Genomic DNA, 24635 nt, shown 5'->3' on the forward strand with positions numbered 1-24635 from the left:
TAACTTGATGTCTGATGGTGCTCCATTCAAAATCCAAGAAAGACACTCTTAGACTCCATTGTTATAGAGAAAAGAAACTTTTACCAGAAATCAAGTGGTAGCATCAAAAGAATTCTAGATCTGAGAACTGATGCGCAGAAATTACATATACAAAGTGATGGCAACGTTCCCACTCATAATAATTCAAACAATCCATCCAATCGAAGATGTGTATCATGTCATGTGGGGCATCTTCAGGTGCTGATGCAGACATCTGGCCATTAACCTTGGCCTAGTTTGATAAAGAGCTGCGGTTGTGCAGTAAGCAGGCAAATAAGCATAAACAGTAAAGTTTTCCTCAAGTTATAGAGTTCATTCTCTAAAACCTCCAGCACATTTCCCATCTCCACAAAGCCCAATTGATTCACCCTTCCCCCATTACTATGGCAGCCGAAAAAGATAGCAAAAGAAAGGAATCACTTGAGGACTATCTCTCTTCCTGCAATGCTTACTTTATTGTATATCTTCTTTATTGACAATATTTCTTTGCAGGTTTCATACCCAGAAAGCATCTTTTAGCAAAACCATTGCTCAGTAATTCACCCTTTTACCAGATGGACAGTTCTCCAGAATTCCCCGGGGCTGAAGTTAGTGTTAAGTGTGGCTACAAAGACAGTCTAGCACAGCACTAAGAAACAAGACTTGGGAAGTGGCCCTTTTTTCCAGTGCAAAATGAGAACTTTGGCACAAATGTTGCTCAGAATGGTATAGTCTCCTGCTTGAGCAGCGGGTTACAGAGTTGGAAGGGACCTTATAGGTCATCTACTCCAACCTCCAGTCCAGCAGGCCCTGCAGCATTTCTGACAAATGGCAGTCCAATCTCTTCTTGAAAGCCTCCAGGGATGAAGCTCCCGCAACGTCTGTTCCATGTGTTGATTGTTCTCACTGTCAGAAAATTTCTCCTTAGTTCCAGGTTGAATCTCTCCTTGTTCGGTTTCCATCCATTATTCCTTGTCTGGCCTTCAGATGCTTTAGAAAATAGCTTGACCCCCTCCTCTCTGTGGCACCCCTCAAATATTGGAAGATTGCTTCCCTGTCTCCCCTGGTCCTTCTCTTCACTAGACTAGCCAGGCCCAGTTCCTGTAACTGTTCTTCATGTTTTAGTCTCCAGTTCCCTAATCATCCTGATTGTTCTTCTCTGCACTTTTTCTAGAGTCTCCACATCTTTTTTATAATGTGGTGAACAAAACTGGATGCAGTACTCTAGGTGTGGTCTTCTTAAGGCTTTATAGAGTGGTATTAGTACTTCCCTTGATCTCGATTGTATCCCTCTGTTAATGCAATTTAGGATTGCATTGGCTTTTTTGGCTGCTGCTGCTGCACACTGCTGGAAGGTTGCTCTTCTCCGAACCCTTTCTAGAGTCTCTCAACATCTTTTTTATCGTGTAGTGACCATAAAAGATCCCTTCCAAATTTGTTATTCTCTTATTCTTTTCTATGGCACTTTGCTATGAGCTGGAAGAGGCTCTTGGCTGTTGAAAGGGAGATGTTTAAGTATGGAAAACAGATATAAAAGTTTATTGAGAAATTCTTCTGTATTTCTAAATCAAGCAAGGCCACGCATGTTTGTGTGATTGATCTGCCCAACATACCTTAACTTCTCCATCCTGCTGCCAGTAGCATGTCTCTACAGGGCTGGATAATTTGTTAAGATGTGTTAAGATTTTGGAGCTTCTCAATCTTGGAGAATATATTTTTGAAGAATAGAGAAATATTCCAATGTTTGATTAACAGATAACAGATAATCAGAGTTGGAAGGGATCTTGTAGGTCATCTAGTCCAACCCCCTGCCCAAGTGGGAGACCCTACATCATTTCTGACAAATGGCAGACCAATCTCTTCTTGAAAGATTTATTCACTTGGTAGTTCCCAGCAAGCACAATCTGCTTTACTCCCTGGTAAAGGAACTTATCCTGGAGGTTTTCATTTACACAATTTAACGTGTGTACATAAAACATGCTTTAAATTTTCATCATATTTGATATCTAGAACTCCAAAAATACTGAAGGAAGGTGCCACACCTTGGTATTTATTATTTACTTCCAAAGAGGATCCAACCTCTTATTTATCATCAATTTTATAAGACCTTAGCTCAGTGGTAGCTAACTTTTTTGGGCTCCTGTGCCAAAAATTGTGCGCCTGCTTGCACGCTCACGCTCGCGTGCCAGTACCCAGAAGGCAATGTGTGCACTCCCACACCCCATACACATGCGCGCACGATCCCCACCCACCCCGCCACCCCTTACTTGCACTGCGCTTCACAGATGATTTTCGGCTGGTTTGAGGCCTTTTTTAGCCTTCCAGAGGCTTGAGGAAGGCTTCTGAAGGCCGAAAACTAGCCCCGTTTCATCACTTCCAGTATTTTAGGAAAAACAGGAAGTGGCAAAACGGGGCTAGTTTTCAGCCTGCAGAAGCCTGAAGAAGCCTTCTTCAAGCCTTTGGGAGGCCGAAAAAGGCCTCAAACTGGCCAAAAATCAGCTGTGAGGTGTGTGCATGCGCAGTGAGGTAAGTTTGCCTGCAGTTCGCCTGCCAGCACAAATGGCTCTGTGTGCCATAGGTTCGCCATCACGGCCTTAGCTGGTAGATAGTCCTCCTTACAACCACAATTGACCCCAAAATTTATTTTGCTAAGTGAAACATTTGTTAAATGAGTTCTGCTCCATTGTATGACTTTTTTTGCCCCTGTTGTTAAGTGAATCACTGCAGTGGATAAGTCAGCAACCTGGTTGTTAAGTTAATCTGGCTTCCCCATTGACTTTGCTTGCCAGAAGGTCACAAAATGTGACCACATGACACACCCATCCACCCCAATGGTCAATGCAATGGTCATAAATATGTACCACTTGCCAAGCATCTGAAATTTGATCTTGTGACCACGGGGATGCTGCAATGACAGTAAGTGTGAAAAATGGTCATAAATTGCTTTTTTCCAGTACCATTGTAACTTTGAATGATCACTAAATGAACTGTTGTAAGTTGAGGACTACCTGTGTATGTATCTGCATAGGTGTTCCCATCCCTTTACAGCAAAAATTTGTATTAAAATGCTTAACCTCTAAACTTAAGCATACATTGAATGGTTTTATTCCATAATGCCCAATTCCCCATAGCTTTGGTGCATGTTTTTTTTAAATGTCCAGTATTATTTTAAAAAGGCTCAACCCTTTTTCTGAGCTGGATTTTTTTATTTTTATAATAATTTTATAATAATTATTTTTTACAACAGCAAAAGGTTATCTGATTGTTTTATTCATGGTAACAAAATTCAGAATAAGGGCTTCACATACATACAGGGATCAATATTATGATCCGGAGTAGAAAACCCCCTTGTAGGTTTAAGTGCTTGGGGCTGCAGAATATTTGATGTATTATTGAGCTTCTGATAGGAATATTTGTATCATCTCTCTCTCTCTCTCTCTCTCTCTCTCTCTGTCTCTGTCTATCATCTCTGTCTGTCTCTCTGTCTATCTCTCTATCATCTCCTGCCTTTATTATTTTTACAAATAACTCAAAGCAACAGACAATCACTGGAGGTTTTTAAGAAGAGACTGGACAGTCACTTATCTGAAATGGTATAGGTTCTCCTGCTTAAGCAAGGGGATGGACTAGAAGACCTCCAAGGTCCCTTCCAGCTCTATTCTGTTCATCTGTTCTATTCCTTCCTCTTCCTATTTTCCTGACAATAACCACCCTATGAGTTGGGTTGGGTTGAGAAAAAGTGACCAGCCCAAGGTTACCCACTTGGCTTTCAAGGATAAGGCAGGATTAGAATTCTCAATCTCTTAGAAATTGGCCAAAAGTCACCCAGCCAACATTCAAGGCAGGACTAGAGCTCACAGTTTCCTGACTTTTAGCCTGGTGCCTTTAATTACCAACCAGACCAAACTGGAGTGAATGTAAATTAGTTTTGAAATGATATTTTTCAGATCTTGCCTCTCACCCAAATGAAAGAATGGTGAGTTCCAGAGAAATAATGTTTATATTAAACAACTGCACGATATTTCATGTACTATAGGAATTCTGAGAGGAATGAATTTAAAAGTCATTTTACAGGAGGCCCTGTTTCCCCATCCAAATAAATGAAATGAATGTTCAAGCAAAGTAATGTTTATATCACATACACTGGATGACGTTTCATTTATTTCTGAGTTCCATTTACTTCTGAGATGCTGTTAAAATTTAAATGATTCTTGAAGTCGTTCTTGGAAAGGTCTCCTTCTTCGACAGTGTAAGGCGATTAATGTTATAATAACTACATTGGATGACTGTATTATATGCTTTATCTATAACATCAAATCCACAGTACGTATATTTGGTTTTGCTGATCTGCAAGTACAATTAAACCCAAGAAATGCTACTTATTTTTCTGAAACCACGGATAATTTTCTTTATATTAGACAGCAATTCTATCAATCTTGGTGTCAATTCATCGGTTTAAAATTGTGAGGGTTTAAGTATGGAAAAGAGAATTAAAGGCACATTGAGATACTCTTCTCTTAATGTCATTTGAATTGGATTATCAAGTGTATGCTATTTATGCTTGTATAAACATCACAGCTGAGTGGGTGGAAATGTCTTGGTTTTGTATCCATGTCTCTATCTCAACATGCATGTCTAGAGAATAACAGAGTTGGAGGGACCCTGGAGGTCTTCTAGTCCAACCTCCCGCTCAAACAGGAGGTCCTATACCATTCCAGATGGCTGTCCAGTCTCTACTTAAAAGCCTCCAGTGATGGAGCATCCACAACTTCTGAAGGCAAGTTGTTCAACTAGCTAATTGCTCTGACAGTCAGGAAATTTCTCCTTAGTTTTAGGTCAGTTCTCTCTTTAATGACCTTCTACTTGTTACTTCTCATCCTGCTCTCAGGTGCTTTGGAGTAGGGGGTCACCAACCTTTTGGACCTCAGAGATCACCAATCTCATAATTTTAAATCCCGCGGACCAGACACCCTGGGAAAATCCCACAAAATAGTCTGCAGGAAAATTCCCCACCCCGTTTTCCTACCGATTGATCATTCTTTATTTGGGATCACAGAATACTGTCTCCAGCTCCGTTCTCAGGGGGAAAAGAGAGAGAGAGAGAGACTTTGGCTTCATGCAAGGAAAGCAGCAGAAGCAGCAGAAGTCTTTCTCTCCCCCAAACTCTGACAGAAATGAGGCTTTGTGAGACTTGTCGTGCCAGCATAGCCTCTGGGTCCCAAAGGCTCATTTCTGGCGGAGTTTGGGGGAGAGAAAGAGAGACTTTTGCTGCTTTCCTTGCGGGCAGCCAAAGGCAGAAAAAAAAAAGCGGAACGAAGCAGCCCGGTGGCCAGGCAAGGCACATGGGGTGAGTGGGACAAGTTCCCTCCCTCCGCCTTTCCCCCCTCCCCTCTCTACCTCGTGTTGTTCACAATGCAAGCAACGCAAGCTTTGTGTTCCCGTGGGCCATGTAGGCGGTGCAGCCTTGTGTCCCTTTGCAGCCTGGATTGCTTTGTGGGGTGCTTTTGGGGTGACATTTCTCTGCAGACCACCAAAATTTTCTCACGGACCACCAATGGTCCCTGGCCCACTGGTTGGTGACCACTGCTCTGGAGAATAGATTGATCCCCCCTCTTCTCTGTGACAATTCTGTTATTCTGCAAGATATGAACACTATATAGTGTTGAAAAACATAGATAATAAGCATTTTTGGAGCTGCTGGTGTCCTATGCAGCACTGGTGGAAGCAAGAAGTATTTCTGCTTTACAGGAAGTAAAATGCCTCAGCAGTTTTGTTTTTAAAGTCAGCACTGTCATTTGGAAATGTTGACTTGACAAGTGCCCTAATGTTAGCAGTCATCTTAAGACAAAAGAAGAAACAGAGGCATATAAAGTTGAATTCATTGCTCCTGCTGCTCCTTCCTGCTCCTGTCACTTTCTAAACAAAGGGTAATGGCAAAAGGGAGAACAATTCAGTAATGGTTTTATAATCAGACTAAGCCCTAGATGTTGCAATGAAATGAAAGTCAGTACATTCTCCACTATCATTCTTGGTGTACGCTGCCAAATGTTAACTGCATTCTAACTGATATTTTAATATTACAAAATGGGCTGAGTAACACATTTTAACACTCGCAGAAGGAAAATTCACCTCTGCTCTGCTTTCTAACAGAAACATCAGGACTTGTGATATGAATTTATTATCTGGAATAGAAAAGAATAATAGAGTTGGAAGGGACCTTGGAGGTCTTCTAGTCCAACCCCCTGTTTAGGCAGGAAACCCTACACCACTTCAGACAAATGGTTAGCCAACACCTTTTTAAAAAACTTCCAGTGTTGGAGCATCCAGAACTTCTGAGGGAAAGTTGTTCCTCTGATTAATTGTTCTGTCAGGAAATTTCTCCTTAGTTCTAGGTTGCTTCCCTCCTTGATTAATTTCTGCCCCCTCAGGTGCTTTAGAGAATAGCTTGACTGCCTCTTCTTTGGGGCAGCCCCTGAAATATTGGAACTCCTAGTCCTTCTTTTCATTAAAATTAGATATACCCAGTTCCTGCAACCATTCTTCATGTTTTAGCCTTCAATCCCTTAATCATCTTTGTTGATTTATCTATCTATCTATCTATCTATCTATCTATCTATCTATCTATCTATCTATCTATCTATCTATCTATCTATCTATCAATTTATCTATCATATATTTGCATCCCACATTTATTATTTTTACAAGTTACTCAAGGTGGCAAACAACTCAACCTACCTTCTTTCTTCCTCCTATTTCCTCCACAATAACCCTTTGAGGTGGGTTGGTCTGAGAATGATTGGCCCAAAGTCACCCAGCCGGCTTTCAGGCCTAAAGCAGGACTGGAACTCGCAATCCCCTTGTGATTGGTTCAAAATCATCCAGCCAGGTTTCATGACTAAAGCAGGACTAGAATTCACGGTCTCCTGGTGACTGGCCCAAAGTCATCCAGCTGGCTTTCCTGCCTAAAGCAGGACCAGAACTCACAGTCTCCTGGTGATTGGCCCAAAATAACCCAGCTTGTTTTTATAGCTAAGACAGGACTAGAATTCACAGTCTCCTGGTGATTGGTTCAAAGTCATCCAGCCATCTTTCATGGCTAAAGCAGGACTAAAATTCACCTTCTCCTAACTTTCTAACCCAGTGCTGTCTTAATTCCAATATAAATACCATGCAAGTATTATTAAGTAAAATAAATGTTTATGATCACTTATCTGTAGAAACTTTCCCAAGTTCACCACACTAAATGTTAATTTACCTGGACAGCTATAGAACTTCTGAAAAGATCCTGCAGTTATATTTGCTTGTGGGGAAAAATGGGAGCAGTCAGATGTTTCATGTCTATGGAGACTTTCAGTCCTCCAGGTCATGGTTGTCCCAAAAGTGTTTTTTTCAAAAGGCAATTGGACTTTGTTTTTCCTTGAAGACATTTTGCTTCTCATCCAAGAAGCTTCTTCAGCTCTGATTACTGACAGAACTTTTGACAGAACCAAAGAAGCTTCTTGGATGAGAAGCAAAATGTCTTCAAGGAAAAAACAAAGTCCAGTTGCCTTTTGAAAAAGGCAGTAAGGTGTTTCCAGCCACAGGATCTTGCTAATATTCTCATTTTTCTGAATTGTGGGCTTTCTCCATTGGTTAATGGAAGTTTCCTCATCAACGTATCGCTGTTAAAAATAAATAAATCAGGTTTTTCTCCAAAGTTAAATTCTGCTCCTTCTCCTTGGTATAAAATTGTGAGGGGAAAAAAAAAAGAACGCCACCTAAACCATTGGTTGACATCTTTATTGAAGCTTTGAATTTTAGTTGATTCCTTGTAGAGTGAAAGTTTACAGACAGTCAAAAGAGTTGTGGGATCGTAAATTGTGTTGCTGGTGGGAGGTCCAGGCAGTATCCAAGATACAGAATGAAACCCACCCCCCCAAAAGAAACAAACCACAAAGAAACACAAAGAAGAAAACGTTCCACTGTTTACAAATCACTCCATTACTACAGAGAGCAAATGGCAGCTACTGTAAGTAACTCATCCACGGAGGACGGCTGTACTTTTCAACAAGGAAATAGTCGCTTCTGTTTTGGTGACGGGTTACCACAAACAATGATTAACAGGTAGACAAGGAGAAGGAATGAAGGACATCATGGTCTCGTACAATGGTTTTTGAGATTATTTTGTAAGTCCAGTGTTTGTTTGCTTTTATGTATAGCATTGAACTTTTTTACAGTAAGTTGTGCAGACGTCAGCTGCACAATGTCCTAACGTTAATGCAGTGCCATCGTGCTCAAGTCGCAGGAGAGGATACAAAGAGGACAAGAATAACTTAATCATATAAAATATGATACAGAGCCAAAATACAGTGCATTTAAATACTGAATTGTACTTAATATCATTTTCTGACGTTAAATATTAAGTCTTTTTGTGCTTACACGTTTGTTTTTCTTCTTCCTCCTCCTGTTCAAAACAGTCGCTTTACTTCCAATACTGCCACTGTAACTGGTTTTACAACAGAATCACAATTTTTTTTTTTTTGTTCACAGACACGACATTCAAAAAACATTTACCTATGAGAAAAATAAGGTCGCTTCCCATGAGGATCACAGTGCGAAAAAACAGGGTGTAACTTTCTGCCTTGAGGGAGGCTTTAAAAATATACCTCCAGGAAGGAAAAGGGTGGGGTGTATGTGGGTGCGTATGGAGAAAAAGTCCTTGTAAATCAAATTTGCGGTGCTCGGTTGAGAGGGGGAATTGAAAGCAAAAACGTCACAGGTCAGGAAAGGAAAAAAAAGGACCAAAAAGAGAGAGAGAGAGAGAGAGAGAGAGAGAGGAAACTCATATCTTGTTCTTCACGGGGACCGCCTAAGAAGGGACCTCCGTCTTCTGTTGTAGAAATGCCTGAGCCCGTGTTGCCGTGAAAAATTCATCATGTAATTTTGTTTGCGAGTGCTGCACAACGGAGAGAAGGACGGGAGAGAAGAGTGTCACTTTCCTTCAACCACAAGTGTGGAGTTCAAAACGCACAATGCAAATGCACAACGCACACACGCTGCCTGACGTGGCCTTAAAGTGATTCCTTTAAGACAGCGAGCTCCTCAGCTTACAACAGCTTTCACCGTCCAGCGACTAAATGGCATCAAGGGGCTTCAGTGGTGAGAACCGGTTGTTAACTTTCTGAGCAGTTTGGTGAATTGGTTGTTGGAAGAAATCATTAGGGCAGGGAACCGGTTGTTAAATTCTTGGAATCCCACCACTGCCTAGAATAGATTTTCACACTTAGGACTGAGGCAGTATCCCCCCATGGTCAAAAAATCAGGGGGGGGATGTATTTGCGATCGTTGCAGGTCACGGGATCACCATTTGTGACCTTCCCCGCCATCTTCTGTCAAGCAAAGCCATGATTCACTTAATGACCACATGATTCACTTAATAACTGCACCTTTTTGCTTAATGATTGGGGCAATATATATATATATATATATATATATATATATATATATATATTGTGTGTGTGTGTGTGTGTGTGTGTGTGTGTGTGTGTGTGTGTGTGAGAGAGAGAGAGAGAGAGCAAAAACTCATTTAATGACTGCCTTAGCAGCAGAAATATAGGACTCAATGGTGGTCATAAGTCGAGGACTGCCTGTACAATTCTATCACTCTGTTTATTATTTATTTAACCATTTATTACCTATGCTACTGTGCGTTTTAAATGGCACAGAGGCACTTCTGACCTGCTATGACTCTTTTATCAGTTATGTTCTTTGAGCCGAAAATAAGGAAGCAAATTTCTTTAATATGCTGCATGATAATTAACCCTTTGCTGTGATTTCACTGCAGTTCATTTTGGAAACCGAGCAAAAGCTTTTCATCGGTTAAAACCGCCTGACCTCAGATCTAATGATTGCAGATGCATACATACGAATATATACCTTGGTTGAAACATACCGGGCAATAAATCAAGTTGCAAAGGAGAGAATGAAGTACTGGGAGCATAAAAGAATAGAGGGTTAAATATATAATGGGCAAATAATGATGTCCATCATTAAGCTGCTTACTTCTACGCTCTAACCTGACTTCGGAGCAATACGCATTGATTAGTTACTCTAGGCTGGTGGTAAGTGGTGCGGTGGCCAAGAGGTGGAGCTCTCACCTCACAATCAGGAGGCTGTGAGTTCGATCCTAGGTAGAGACAAATATTTCTCTCTCTGGGCACAATGAGAATGTATCTGCTGAACAAAACTCCACAGTGGCAATAGGAAAGGCATCTGGCCAGTAAAACACTCTGCTAGCTCCATTCAGTTGCTCAGACTCCACCCCGCAGGGGAGTCATTAATTGATGAAGACTGTAGGCTGCTGGTGACAATGTTTGCAGCTGACTTAAGTAGATATATTCTAAAAATCGGCAGTGGTTATCACAACTGAAGTATTTTTAAACATTATTTGTAGGTATCCAGTTTTACAAATCTCAGTTTATTTATTTGGTTGTTTGGGAAGTGGCTCAGGTAGACGTACGGTACAGCTAATCCTCAACGTACAATCACGATTGAACCCCAAATTGCTGTTGCTAAGCGAAACGTTCGTTAAGTGAGTTTTGCCCCATTTTACGACCATTTCTTGGCACACTTGTTAAGTGAATCACTGCAGTAGTTAAGTTAGTAACCTGGTTGTTAAGTGAATCTGGCTTCCTCCATCGACTTTGCTCGTCAGAAGGTTGCAAAAGGGCGTCATACGACCTGTGGGACATTGCGACCGTCATAAATATCAACCAGTAACCAAGCATCTGAATTTTGATCATGGAGATGCTGTAATGGTCGTAAGTGTGAAAAACAGTCATAAGTCACTTTTTTCAGCCCTGTTGTTATTTCGAACGGCCACTAAATGAACCATTGTAACTCGAGGACTACCCGTAAAATCAACATTTGCTGAAATTATGGCAGCAAACGTTAATTCCTGCACCATGCAGCCATTTATTCTCTAGATGGCAGTCTAACACTGCAACTGAGTGGCTAATTACAGATTGGCTGAATTCTGTGATCTCTCTCTCCAATGTGGAGGTAAAACTTATCCTCTCCTAAATACATTTGCTGTGCTAAGAAATCAGATTTCACCTTTATACCCACTTGTGCCATGTGTTCTTGTTTTAAGCTACAACAGAAAGTGGCACTCCTTAGTTGACTTAGCAGAGGATAAAGGAAAGACATTCTGGGATCCAATTAAGATCTACTATACCTCTGCTCTGCTATAAACTAACTTGTTCTCCACTAACACACCCCACGGGATGTCTTGGTTCTTTAGAGGAATTTGGGAGTCTTTGTAAATAGAAAAGAAGCATTTGTTTAGCAGAACCAGCCTCTTGAATTGTCTCTGTTGGAAAGCAGAATATTCAAACCAAAAGTCCACGGAGGTGCTCAGAATTAATTCCATTATTTGGATGGGACTTTAATCCTCTAATCATAGAATAAAATCATTGGCTGATTGGTGTTTCTCAAACTTTAGCTACTTTAAGACCTGTAGATTTCCACTCCCAGAATTCCCCAGCCAGCCATGATTTTAATTAACATTTGCAAAAAAAAAAACCCTTCTCTTCAAAATTAGCGAGGTAAGTAAGAAAGTCAAACTTTATTAAAACAGTCATGGACCACGATCGAAATGACTAAAGTTCAGTGTTAGTTGAAAAGTAACATTTCACCCTGTGCTAATTTTATAGGTTGAGGGATCTACACAAATTATGTTTGAAGGATGTGCAATTATGTGTAGTTAGTAGACCCTCTGGAAAAGGGCTGAATTGCAATTCTGGTCCTGCTTCCTGGTATCTTTTGGATAGAAATGTGAAACCTGATCATGATTAAATTTAGGATTTCTAATCTCGGGGACCTCTGTATATGAGCAAGCCACTCTTGCAGGTCTAACAAAGTGGCATTACTTTGGAAATGTAGCACGATTCCACTCCCAGCTAAATCCATATAAGAGAATTGGCAAGACCAACTTCTTAGTTGGAGCACTTTCCTAAAAAGCTTCTATTTGGCCAAAGGTATCTGCAGATATTTTAACTGCAGTCTTTCATCATTGACCAAGTCAATATTACTGACCAACTGACTGACTGCTAGCATGGCAGCTTTTCTAACTCCTTAGGAAAGGGGTAAGGATGTCCAACCCATCAATGTGTCACTTAGGATTACTGAGGGGCTACTGCTTGTGCAGCTCCATCAGCTCCTGTGCTGGCGCTGTGCTTATAATGCAGTATTGCAAGCTAATTCACTGCTCACTGCCAGGAGTTCGATCCTAACAGGTTGATTCAGCCTTCCATCCTTCCGAAGTCGGTAAAACGAGGACCCAGACTGTTGGGGGCAATTGGCCGACTCTTAAACCACTTAGAGAGGCCTGTAAAGCACTGTGAAGCAGTATATAAATCTAACTGCTTAGTTAACTGCTATCTAAGCCACGGTGGTGCAGTGGTTAGAATGTGGCATTGTAGGCTAATTCTGCCGATTGTCGTCAGTTCGATCCTGACCGACCCAAGATTGGGTCGGGTTTCCATCCTTCCGAGGTGGGTAAAATGAGGACCCAGATACAATACATTGACTATGTAAACCGCTTAGAGAGGGCTGCATATACTGCTATTGTTATTGTTATTTTCGGAGCATGAGAAACGGGTCCATTATGAAAAGGGAGTAGTGGACCTCTGTCAATTTGGGAGGGAAAATATAATGAAATTGGTGTTTCTCTGACTTCTTCTCAGGTGTTCTTTTGACCTACAACCCTAGAATTTCCCTGGTGGTTTGTTAGGCCCGGCCTCTGGTTAGCTTCCCAGCCCAGAGGAGGCAAGCCAGGAGAAGTCTCTTGCTGTGGTGTACAACCGATAGATTTGAAATAATTTATCTGATGCAGTTGACTTCTCATCATTCTCTTAATTTGATATCATCTCTGCTCTCCTTTGAAAGTGAGAAATCCCCTTGCTGTCCTTTTGAATTTCAGTAAACATTGAACAGATTCAACCCAACAATCCTCAAAATATATTGCAAAATTCCAATTCCTTGACATGCAGCTATCTAGACCCCCAAACCAACTTAGAATCACGATACCCTTCAGGTAAGACTTTCTAGGTGTGAAAAGGGAGCTGAAGTTGGCTGACTTCAGCTTTAAAACGACAATATCAGTATTGGTGAACGGAATGATAATTGCGAAAATGGGGCTGCACTGATATTGCAGGAATGAAATCACTTACCTTACTCTAGTGTAAAACCAATGACAGCAAATAATGAAATACAACACAAATTAGAAAATGTATTTCAATGCATGCAGCACTGTGATTAGTCATAAAAGCTTGATGAGGCTTAGAGGCAATATAGGATTTTTCATCTCTTTTGAAAATAAAAATTGAACAAGTTACTTTCCGGTTGCAAGAAAGTAGATCTCTATAATTGCAGTCATTCAAATCTTTTTTTTAAATAATCACGTCTTATATTATATTTCAGAAATAAGACTTACAGTATTAAAAAGTTGGCATAAGTAATGGGCAAGCTAGCACAAAGCTGCAAAAATGTAACGTTTTCTTTTCTAGGTTGAAATAAGTAATATCTAATATATATATAAAATAAATAATTATTAAAATAATATTATTTGGGGTATATATCAACACGATTCTGGATTAAAGAGATGAAGCAAAGGAAGATAGGTGCTTACATGAATGTACATTACTACTGATAAGATATTTCTTTTAAAAAAAAATCTTTTCCCAAAATTTTTTTGCAATCACTTAACCTTTAAAATTCTTATGCCAAAAGATACAATTTTAATCATGAAAAGCATGGTGACGACATATATATCTAAATATTAACTGCATGCCTCTTATTCTAATTATTGTGATTCCAGCATTCAGTTTCATGACAAATAATATAAAAATATTTTGGAGGCTCTTCTCAGGTTTCTGTGTTCATATTTTGGTGCAATTACAATTACGAATGGGAAATGAAACCTCAGCTGGTCTGTTAATCTCTTTTTGTCTTAATAAACAAATTGAGCATAAATATTTACATTTTATATTGAAATACTTCTTATGAAAATAATCAGAAAGGAGTGCTGGCATCTTCTTTAAGCAGGCAGGGTGTGGATTTTGATTAGCGAAGGACTAACATGCACAGCAAGTATCACTTTTGATTGTAAATTGTTTTTTACAGAATAAATACACCCACAGCGAGAAGAAATTATTTAGAAAAAAAAGGAGGTGTTTTTATAGGTGACCTGCAGGTCCCCATCACTTCAATCACAGTGATGAAAGCAGGATCTTTTCATCCTGCTCCAAGCTCCACCCCTTTGAGACATGCAGGTGATGTCACAATGCGGTATACAGGAGAGGCGGGGCTTGCATTGCAAATAGCAGGATCCTGCTTTCATCAGGCTGGTTGGTTTGGTTAGATAAGCTAAGTCTATTGCTAAAGGACTTTCTCCAACAAACTGTTCTGCAATCAGAAATGCATTTAAAGTAAGGGAACAAATTTCTTTGGAAGCCTCTATCGCTTTAGTTTAAAAATAAACTCAACAATTAGCCATCATACTACTTAAATGTAACAATGCAATGTTGGTTCCAGGAGTTTTCCTAAACCTTTATTAGCAGAGGTGGAGGATATTATTAGATACTGTCTATCTGTCCACCTCTATCTCTATACCCTCCCTCCTTCTCTCTCTCTCTCTCTCTCTCTCTCACACACACACACACACACATTCTTTGTCTTGTTCATCTGTCTCTCTATCTCGATTCATATCTATCTATCTATCATCTATCTCTCTATCTCTCTATCTCTCTATCTATCTATCTATCTACTGTATGGTATTCAGCTTTGTTCGGGTATTTTCCCATGTCATTATAGTTGTGCTTTTAAAGTTGTAGCAACATTTCGGCAGAATCTCATCTGCCATCATCAGGCTTCTGTATTGTGTTCGTCTGTGAGACCAAGACTCCCAACCAATCAGGATGAAGAAAAAAACCATTCTTGCACAGCAGTAGGCTAACCCCAAATTTAAAACAGAAACGGCTGTGAAAATCTGATTCACAGACGAACACAATACAGAAGCCTGATGATAGCAGATGAGATTCTGCCAAAATGTTGCTACAACTTTAAAACCACAACTATAATGACGTGGGAAAATACCCGAACAAAGCTGAATACCATACAGTGTGTGTGTGTGTGTGTGTGTGTGTGTGTGTATACACACATACACACACACACACACAAACACACATTCTTTGTCTTGTTCATCTGTCTCTCTATCTCTCTATCTCTCTTCATATCTATCTATCTATCTATCTATCTATCTATCTATCTATCTATCTATCTCTCTCTCTCGATCTCTCTCTCTCTCGATCTCTCTATCATATCCGTCTATTTTGTCTGTGTGTTTGTGTATCTATTTTTCTATCTCTATCTCTACTTCTATCCCATCCATCCATCCATCCATTCATAACTCTCCACCCTCCCTCCCTCCCTCCCTCCCTTTCTCTATCTCTTTCAACTCTAACTCTTTAGCCCAAACTTCATCTGTAAGAATACTAGATTGATACTTATTTGTTAAATAAGAAAATGTTGGTATCACACAGATGCATGTAGATGTTTAAAAGATACATAGCAAGTAGTAATACGTTTGCTTGATATTTAGAATACGATGATTTTTTTTAAAAAAAGCTTTCTATAATGATGGTTAGTTTCCCCCCTGAAAGCTAAGAACCACAGTTGATGCAACTGAAGTCCAGTCAAAAATGGAGGGCTGTTTTACTAGAGCCCAAGGATCTAAAGATTCTAGCTCTAATTCACATTCCAAGTCCATTACCCAGCCTTCCGAGGTGGGTAAAATGAGGACCCAGATTGTTGGGGGACAATATGCTGTCTCTGGAAACCGCTTAGAGGGGGCTGTAAAGCACTATGAAATGGTATATAAGTGTAAGTGCTATTACTATTGCTATTATAGAGTCCTTGTCTTATGATCAAAATGTCCATTACGAACTGCCTTCCAAGCTAGTCTCTCTCTCTCTCTCTCTCTCTCTCCCCTCCCCTGCTCCCGCTCCTTCTCTGCCAACCTGCTCTACTGGGATAAAAGCAATAGATAAAATATTGCTATAGGCAAATATTTTAAGTTAGACTAAGTTGAACGAAGAGTCTAATAAGTTCTGGGCATCACTGATGCATTTTTCTAGTTTTTATATGGTTGCAATAAACTCTGAAACTTGCTTTGGTTTCATGGTAAGCTGTATAAACCGAATAAAAATTTATAGATAGCTAGAGATACAGGGCAATTGGGAAAAAATTAATCTGTTTTATGATGTGTTTTAGAGACAGAAAGAGACAGAGAACGCACGTATCACTGAATAATTTTAATCTGTTTTATGATGTGTTTTAGATAGATAGATAAATAGATAGATATAGTTACATGATAAAGAGATAAAAGACAGACGATAGATGATAGATAGATAGAGATGATAGAGAGAGACAGAGAGAGATATAGATGGATGGATGGATGGATGGATGGATGGAAGGAAGGATAGATAGATGATAAGCTACCTAGCTAGTTAGATGATAGATGAGAGAAAGAGATACAATGAGAGACCAGGCAAGTGTATAACTGAATAATTTTAATCTGTTTATGATATTTGTATTTGTAATCACTCTAAGGGGCTTTTTAGCAGGAAAACATAATACAAACAAAACTTTGACAGGGTTGCTTGTTGCTCTTAGGTGTAAACATTCAATTTCTTCCTCATTTTTTCCATATTTTGGGTTTTTCTACATCTTGCTTAAGTCATAATATTCTAGGTGTAAGTCCAGTCATGTCTGACTCTAGGGGGATGGTTCTCATCTCCATTTCTTAGTTGAGGGAGCCAGCGTTGTCCAAAGACCTTTCTGTGGTCATGTGGCCAGCATAAACTATGTACTGTGGTGCATGGAATGTTGTTTCTTCCCCACCAAAGCAGTACCTATTTATCTACTCGCATTTGCATGCTTTCAAGCCGTTAGGTGGGCAGGAGCTAGAGCAAGGAATGGGAGCTCCCCACATCGTGTGGCTCTCGAATATCGAACCCTGTCAGCTTTTCAGCTGACAAGCCCAACAACTTAACTGGTGATCATCATGTTGTCACCCCCATAATATTCTAACAGGTTCCTAATAGGAAAAGGAACTCCTGAAGAATGAGGAATTATTGCAATGAGAACATTATTTCTGCCTTAACCTGCATAAAAGGTACCGGATAAATCAATAATAAAGTCTATTTTTCATGTTAGGTTAAAGTTAGAAGTTGATGTGATGGAGGCCAAGCTTAGCAAAAGTGTGGTTTAAAAAAAAAACAACTAGCAGGGCAGCTATGTGTGAAAAATTACGGATTATTGGATAAAGTCTACAATTTAAATATGGCATGGTTGCCATGCAAGCTGGTGTTTTCTGGTGCAAAAAATAAAAATAGCAGAATCAACTAGAAACAAAGGCATCTTAAATTGTTCTTGTCATCTTCACTTGTTTAAATTAGGGCTGTCCATAGACCGATAGAAATTTATTTATTTTTTTGGATAGCAAATCAAATGCCTTCCTTTGGAACAGATCAATGGGGGCTTGATTTAAACATTAGTGTTTGAAGGTAGAGCTGTGTGGCAATGACGTTTTTGTCAGTTAGCGCACAAACTTTTAACCATCAACTTAATTGCTTCATTTGGGTTGAGTGTCCTCTACCAAGAATCCACTTAGGACCCAGGGATCCTGCCAACAATCAGGAACCATCTAGAATGGCATGGAATGAAGGGGAGGAAAACAGCAGGACAGATGTCAATTGACTATAGTTCATCCAAGGTCCCTGGTATAAACCAGAACTTCTACAAGGTATTTTCAACCATAAAGGTAAAGAGATAAGCAGGAGCTGGAGCAAGTAACAGGAGCTCACACCATCAGGAAGTGCTTGGGTCTCAAACTGCTAACCTTTCAGTCAATGAACCCAGTGTCTTAACCACTGGGATACCATGCCCCCAGTTTTAACTCTGCTCACTGTAATCTCCAGTCCAACTACGTGGAATTTGAGAGGGTCCTGACCCCCCACAATATTTTTTGGGGGGTGGGGGTAGGCTGAGCAAGGAGGAAGATGGAGCAAGAGATTAGATCCCAGCCAGCAATTCTAAGCCAAATACAATTAGCTATAATTACATTATCTTAATCTACTGGGACTTAGCTGCAAAGAATGTAAGTGTCAAGAGGGAAACCTGGGCAGCTACCTGCTTCTTTGTTTCAATGTCATTAAAGGGGAGCAGATGTTGACTGAGAATTGATTAATTTGGAGAAACAAAACTTCTGTGGTTCCATGGGAGTTTGGAAACTTTTCAAGGCCATATAAATACTGGTAGGTGTGAAGAAGAAGGCAGATGGTTCCCATAACAAAGAGAACTTGTTTACATGGTCTACCTGGAAGCCTGAGGGTTGGGCTGGGAAATTCATTGTTAAATATTGTGAACTGGTGCCTTAGAAATTCAAAGTTAGTTTTACCTGGCCATTCCAATGCTATGTATTCAATAAAAGGTAAGCTTTTCAGAACCGAAATGATCCCGGGTTTTTATTTGGGTACTTCAACTGGTTGCTGACAGTAAGACAACATCAACATCAAGCTGGATGTTGACAGTAAGACTAATCATGGTGGTTAGATCATGGCTAGTCTCTAAACCAGGGACACCTTCCACAGCTAATGTTGAAAGGGAAATAATAGTACATAGTACATAGCATAACGAAGCTCGGTAACAATTGGTTCTTCCAGCCCTAATTTAAAAGTGATTCAAGGAAATGATAGTTTCATAGTTAATCAACATTTCCAGAGGTAATCTTAACAACTTTATCAGCCATATTCTACTAAAACTTTAAATAAAATAATATTGGAACCTATCTATTGGGTAAGCACACCTCTCTCAGCCAAACACCGTAGCGATCAGTCCCAGCCCGGCATGACACTAGAATTTCAGGAAATTGTTAGAGAAAAAGTAAATAACTTTCCAATGATATATAAAGTGGTTTTTCTACTATCAGATCACTTTAGTGTGTGTGAGGGGAGAAAGAATTAACAGGCAAAAACACTTTTATTTGGTAAAACTGCTAGGGAGGAATATAATCTCTGCCCATGGAATCTAATATAACCAACCTTATTTCTCAACAGTATTCTGCTATTTTAAAATAAGGAATTGTGTGCCAAGGTTAATAGCAATATTATGCTACATAAGAACAATACAATTTTCTATTTTGTTGCAACGAACGAAATCAGGTTTATACTGATGAACTTCCTTTACATCAGGGGTCTTCAAACTTAACAGCTTGAAGACTTGTGGACTTCAACTCCCAGAATTCCTTCTCCAATCATGTTAGGTCAGGAATTCTGGGAGTTGAAGCCCACAAGTCTTAAATTTGCCAAGTTTGAAAGACCTTTGCTTTACATTGTTGAAGTTTAATGTGTTAATGCAGAGTTTCTCAACCAGGGCCACTTTAAGATGGGAGGACTTCAACTCCCAGAATTCCCTAGCCAGAATGCAAAAGGAATTCTGGGAGTTGAAGTCCTCCTCATCTTAAAGCGGCTCAGCTTGGGAACACTGTTCTGATATATATATATTTCCCCTTATATTTCAAAAAGTCCCCGTTTCCTTTATTTCACAATATACAGGGATTTGCGGAGAAAACCTTCTCAAACCCCCTCGTTTAAATAGGACTCAATCATGAACTGAATTTTTTCCATCCTGATGTGGAATATGGGGCTGGTGGTGATGTGACGGCATGCGTTATACTCACTGAACAACTTCTACGTGGTCCAGGGCCCATTGATCGTGGCCTGAGCCACTGTGGCGGGATTGCCACCAGCGAAGTAACACCCCCTTCATCCGTGCCTCCCTAAAATGAGAAATGACACAGTGAGGGAGCAGAAAAGAACAGAAGATAGGATAACAGAGTCAGAAGGGACCTCAGAGGTCTTCTAGTCCAGCCCCTCTGTTTGAGCAGGAGACGTTATACCATTTCAGACAAAGGGTTGTCCAGTCTCTTTTTGAAAGTGATGGAACAACTGCAACTTCTGAAGGCAAGTTGCTCCACTGGTTAATTGTTCTCACCATTAGGAATTTTCTCCTTAATTCTAGGTTGCTTCTCTCCTTGGTTAGACTCCAGCCATTGTTTCTTGTCCTGCCCTCAGGTGCTTTGGAAAATAGTTTGATTCCCTTATCTTTGTAGGAGCCCTTCAAATATAAGAGCACTGCTATCATGTCATCCCTAGTCCTTCTTTTTATTAGACTAGGCCAGTGATGGCTAACCTTTTCCACATCGTGTGCCGAATGCGTGCGTGATCCCCCTGCCCCCTGCCCCTCTGTGCATGCACACATGACCTGCGCATGCGCCCTGGCCCCTGTGCATGCATCTCCCCTCACGCATGCACAGCAGATACCCAACAATCAGCTGGCTGGCAGGGGGCACGTGCACATATGCAGTGGGAGTCTTCTGGGTGATCTCTCACATGCCGGCAGAAATGGCTCTGCATGCCACTTCCAGCACACGTGCCATACGTTCGCCATCATGGGACTAGGCCCGTGATGGCGAACCTATGGCACACGTGCCACAGGTGGCACGCAGAGCCATTCATGCCGGCACGTGAGCTGCAGGCAAACTTACCTCACTGCGCATGTACGTGTTTCACAGCTGATTTTCAGCTGGTTTGAGGCCTTTTCTGCCCCCACAAAGGCTTGAGAAAAGCTTCTGCAGGCTTTGCAGGCTGAAAACTAGCCCCGTTTTGTCACTTCCTGTTTTTCCGAAATTACTGGAAGTGACAAATTGCTCACGAATGCGTAGGGAGTATGGGGGTGGGGGTGCACATTGCCTTCTAGGTGCTGGCACACGAGTGTGAGCATGCAAGCGCACACACAATTTTTGGCACAGCAGCCCAAAAAGGTTAGCCATCATTGAACTAGGCAGACTCAAGTTCCTGTAAACATTCTCAGTATATTTTAGCTTTCAGTCCCTTAATCATCTTTGTTGCTCTTCTCTGCACTCTTTCCAGAGTCTCGCCATCTTTTTTTTTTATATTGTGGTATCCAGAACTGGATGCAGGATTCCAAGCATGATCATACTAAGGCTTGGTAAAGTGGTACTAGAACTTCAAATGATCTTGATTCTGTCCTTCTATTTATGCAGCCTAGGATTGCGTTGGCTGTTTTGGCTGCTGCCGTACACTGCTGGCTCATATTTAAGTGATTGTCCACTAGGACGTCTCAGCTTCCTGGTCGCCTTCAGAGATGTTGGACTTTGGTTCTCATCATTTCCTCCTAGACTGGATATTGAGGCCCACCATGCATTGAGGAGATTGTGTTGAAGAACGTTAGTCTGGATGTGTTTTCAGATCTTTTAGACTGCAATTCCTCTAATCCTCACTCTGGAAGGGTGCCGAGGCCCTCCATTTTGAAAAGCTCATGCTGCAGAAGGTTGGCTTGTATCTGAAGTAGCTCTTGAAATGGTCATTTTGTGAAAATTTATGAGCAGGATGAAAATGCATCCTGGATTTCATTAAATGTCAAGGTGTTACTGCTCGAAATAAGCAGATAATATAAACTAAAAAAAAGCCAATAAGCTGAGGAGAGAACCAGCCTAAAACTTCAAGGAGAAAACCAACCTGGAACTAAGAAGAAATTTCCTGACAGATGGAACAATTAATCCATGCCTCCAGTAGTTGTGGGTGCTCTAACACTGGAAGTTTTAAAAGAAGAGATTGGACAGCCATTTTGTCAGAAATGGTATAGGGTTTCCTATCTGAGGTAGGGGGTTGGACTAGAAGACCTCCAAGTTCCCTTCCAATTCTGTTACTCTGATTCCATTTTGAATTCTTAGGCCATTTTAAAATCCATCAAGGATTCTGGTTGTTGAAAATTGTATCAGAATCCAGTAGCTCTGCTCTAGGAATGGATGTTGAAGCTGGCTCTGAGGAATGGTAAGTGACTTACTGTTGGTCAAGCCTCGCCTAATTCACAAAAACGTTGTGAAGATAAAATTGGGAGTATAAGGTGTAGTATCTGGAGCTTCTGAAGAAAACACAAGCTATAAAGCAGAAGATCTCATCCTTATGCCGTCTTTCTCTCTCCTTCCTTCTAGTTTGATATGTAGCCTTTAAAAAATCGAACTGTTTTTATATTTATCACTTTACTATCACCCATAGTGGCCCACTCTGGGAGAAGGGTGGCATATACATTTAATAAAATTCATAAACACACGAAATAAACGTGAAACCAGTTCACCTTCATTGAGGCTGCATTCGCTAACAATAATAACTGGTTTGGATGACGTTTTTCTGCGTGCACTTTCAAAGAAGGTGTTTTGCAGTTTTTGTGATAGTGTCAAATGGCAATCTTTCAGTCACCAAGGGCCACATGCCTCCAGCTCTCTCAAAATCAGATTTGATCTGTAACTTGATTCAGGGATTTGGTGGTTTTTAAAGAAAAAGGACAGGCAGAGCCTGGGGGTGGAGTCACGAGAGGAATTAGCCTGGAGTTGTTACATTCCCACAAATGGCCTCAATTCAACCTCTTCAATTCTGCTCTTATCTAGCAGCAATTTAATGCTGACCGTTACTTGACTAGATTCTTGTGTTATAGGCCTGATCTTGACTAGATTCTTGTATTATAGGCAGGGGTGGGATTCAAAAATCCCAGCAACCAGTTTGCTGCCCAGTTGCTGGGTGGGTGTGGCCATAGTGGGCGTGGCCTACGGGAATTTCCAGGAGGGCTGTTTTTTGCCTTCCCAAGGGTCCGGAGGCTTCCCTCAGGCCTCTGGAAGGGCAAAAATGGCCTCCCCGGGCTCTGGAGGTCCTCCAGAAGTTGGAAACAGGCCCGTTTCCAGACTTCTGGTACTTCCAGTACAGACATTTGCCCCCCCTCCCAGAGCTTTCGCGCAGACCCTGCACTTACCTGCATCAAAAATGGGCTGCGTGGAGACTCCTGGGAGGGGTGGGGCCAGCCGGTCGGTTCAAATATGGGTTCGGCGAATCAGATGCAAATTTTAACATCCGGTTCGCCCGAACTGATCCAAACCGGTAGAATCCCACCCCTGGTTATAGGTGTGATGGCGTTAATCAGCTTCATAAGAATTTAGCGTGAGATCCTGATTTTCTGCGCCCGATGCTTTTCACTCTAAAGAGAAACGTAGTATAATGGCATACTCACAGTGGCACATTGTAAGACACTCTTTGTGCTTGTATAAAATCTTTTGGCTGGTGTTGTGCAATGACTTGCCATGTAATTCCATTGTTTACGCTGTACTGGAGCAACACAGCTTTGTCCACAGTGTTGGGGTCACTGAGATTTGTGTTGCAACTATCGGTTTGTGAAAGACTTCCAATTTGCAAAACAAACATTATTTTGCTGGGGGAGGGAGGAGGGAGAGGAAAGCAGGAGGAAGGATGATAACAAAGAGAAGGAGTTAATTCCTGATCTTTGACAAGAATAAAAGAATTATCGAAACATTGACAACCGCACACACACACACACACACACACACACAGAGCCACCCAACAAACCCACCCATAAATCACATACAAAAAGACAAGGCAATTAAAACTTTACAATTCTTAGTAATTAGCGCAAATAATTCAATTATTAAAATTATAATATCAAATTATTGTAAGAATTAGTCAATCTTTATGTGCTGTTTTTAATGTTTTTAAGTTGTTAGCTGCCCTGAGTCATTGGATACGAGATGGGGCAAATAGATTTGATAATAAATAAATTAATATATATACATATAAATAAGTATTAGAGTAGATAACTTTCTTCCCAGTGTTTGTCTTATTATATCTTTTATAAACATCTAACTTGGTCTGGTGGATTTTTTTTTTTTAATAAACATCTTGTTACGGTCTAATGCAATCTGTTATGTCTTAAAAATTAGTTGCCAATAGTTTTCGGCATAGGAAAGGATGTATTTATAAAACCAGTCCCCATTCTCTACTAACTTCTCTTCTACTATGGTCTCTTGTCTACCTTCCTACTAGATTTCTATGCTTTGACTTATGGAACATCTACTTGAATACATCCAAGCGCAAGTGTTTTCCATCTGCATACAATTCAATGTTTTGCTCTTTGCACTCATACATTCGAAAAACATGTGAGCCTTACCATTCAGCTAGCACAAAAATCTAAGAGAATATTTGTAGCTCAGCATTGAACTGTGGGGTTCTTGGTGGTCTCTGAACTTGGTAGGGTTTTTTTTTTTTCAGACATTTCATTATCCAACTAGGTAACATCAGGGGTGGGATTCTACCGGTTTGGACCGGTTCTATAGAACTGGTTGTTATGATTCTGCCCAGTTTGGAAAACTGGCAAATCGTGCCCCTGGCTGGCCCCGCCCCTCTCCACCCACCCCTTCCCTCCCCACCCAGTCAGTCCTTATTGCGCATGCGCTATATCGCAGCATGCCTGACATAACTAACTGCATCCCCCCGTCTAGTCCCTTCTTAAGGTATTTCTTTTGCTTTTTTTCCCCTTCCTGACGATCAGCTGTTTTTCTCCAATGATCAGCTGTGCTGGGATCCCCCTCTCGGTCTTATTGCTTCGCCCAGGAGGCTTTCCCGAGGCCAAGGAGGCAATCAGGGGTGTGC

General features: G+C 40.8%; 1 protein-coding gene across 6 annotated transcripts in view; it reads right to left on the reverse strand.

The window, feature by feature from the left end:
* Positions 1-7781: 7781 nt before the first annotated feature.
* RELN (reelin) overlaps positions 7782-24635 on the reverse strand; it is a 357738-nt gene continuing 340884 nt past the window's right edge. For 2 of the 6 annotated variants that reach the window (XM_087934255.1, XM_087934253.1), the window contains 4 exons: positions 23203-23400; positions 19799-19897; positions 13230-13365; positions 8865-8953 (listed from right to left, as the gene is read on the reverse strand). In XM_087934255.1, the coding sequence (XP_087790381.1) occupies positions 13236-13365; positions 19799-19897; positions 23203-23400 (427 nt within the window). In that variant the 3' untranslated portion in view covers positions 8865-8953; positions 13230-13235. Of the gene's footprint in view, positions 8954-13229; positions 13366-18569; positions 18973-19798; positions 19898-22947; positions 23401-24635 lie in introns of those variants that run through there. The other 4 variants (XM_087934256.1, XM_087934254.1, XR_015743791.1 and 1 more) reach the window with 3 other exon arrangements.

Source organism: Pseudonaja textilis, chromosome 5 (genome assembly GCF_049901715.1).
Source record: "Pseudonaja textilis isolate UNSWEBS1 chromosome 5, rPseTex1.2, whole genome shotgun sequence".
NCBI lineage: Eukaryota > Metazoa > Chordata > Lepidosauria > Squamata > Elapidae > Pseudonaja > Pseudonaja textilis.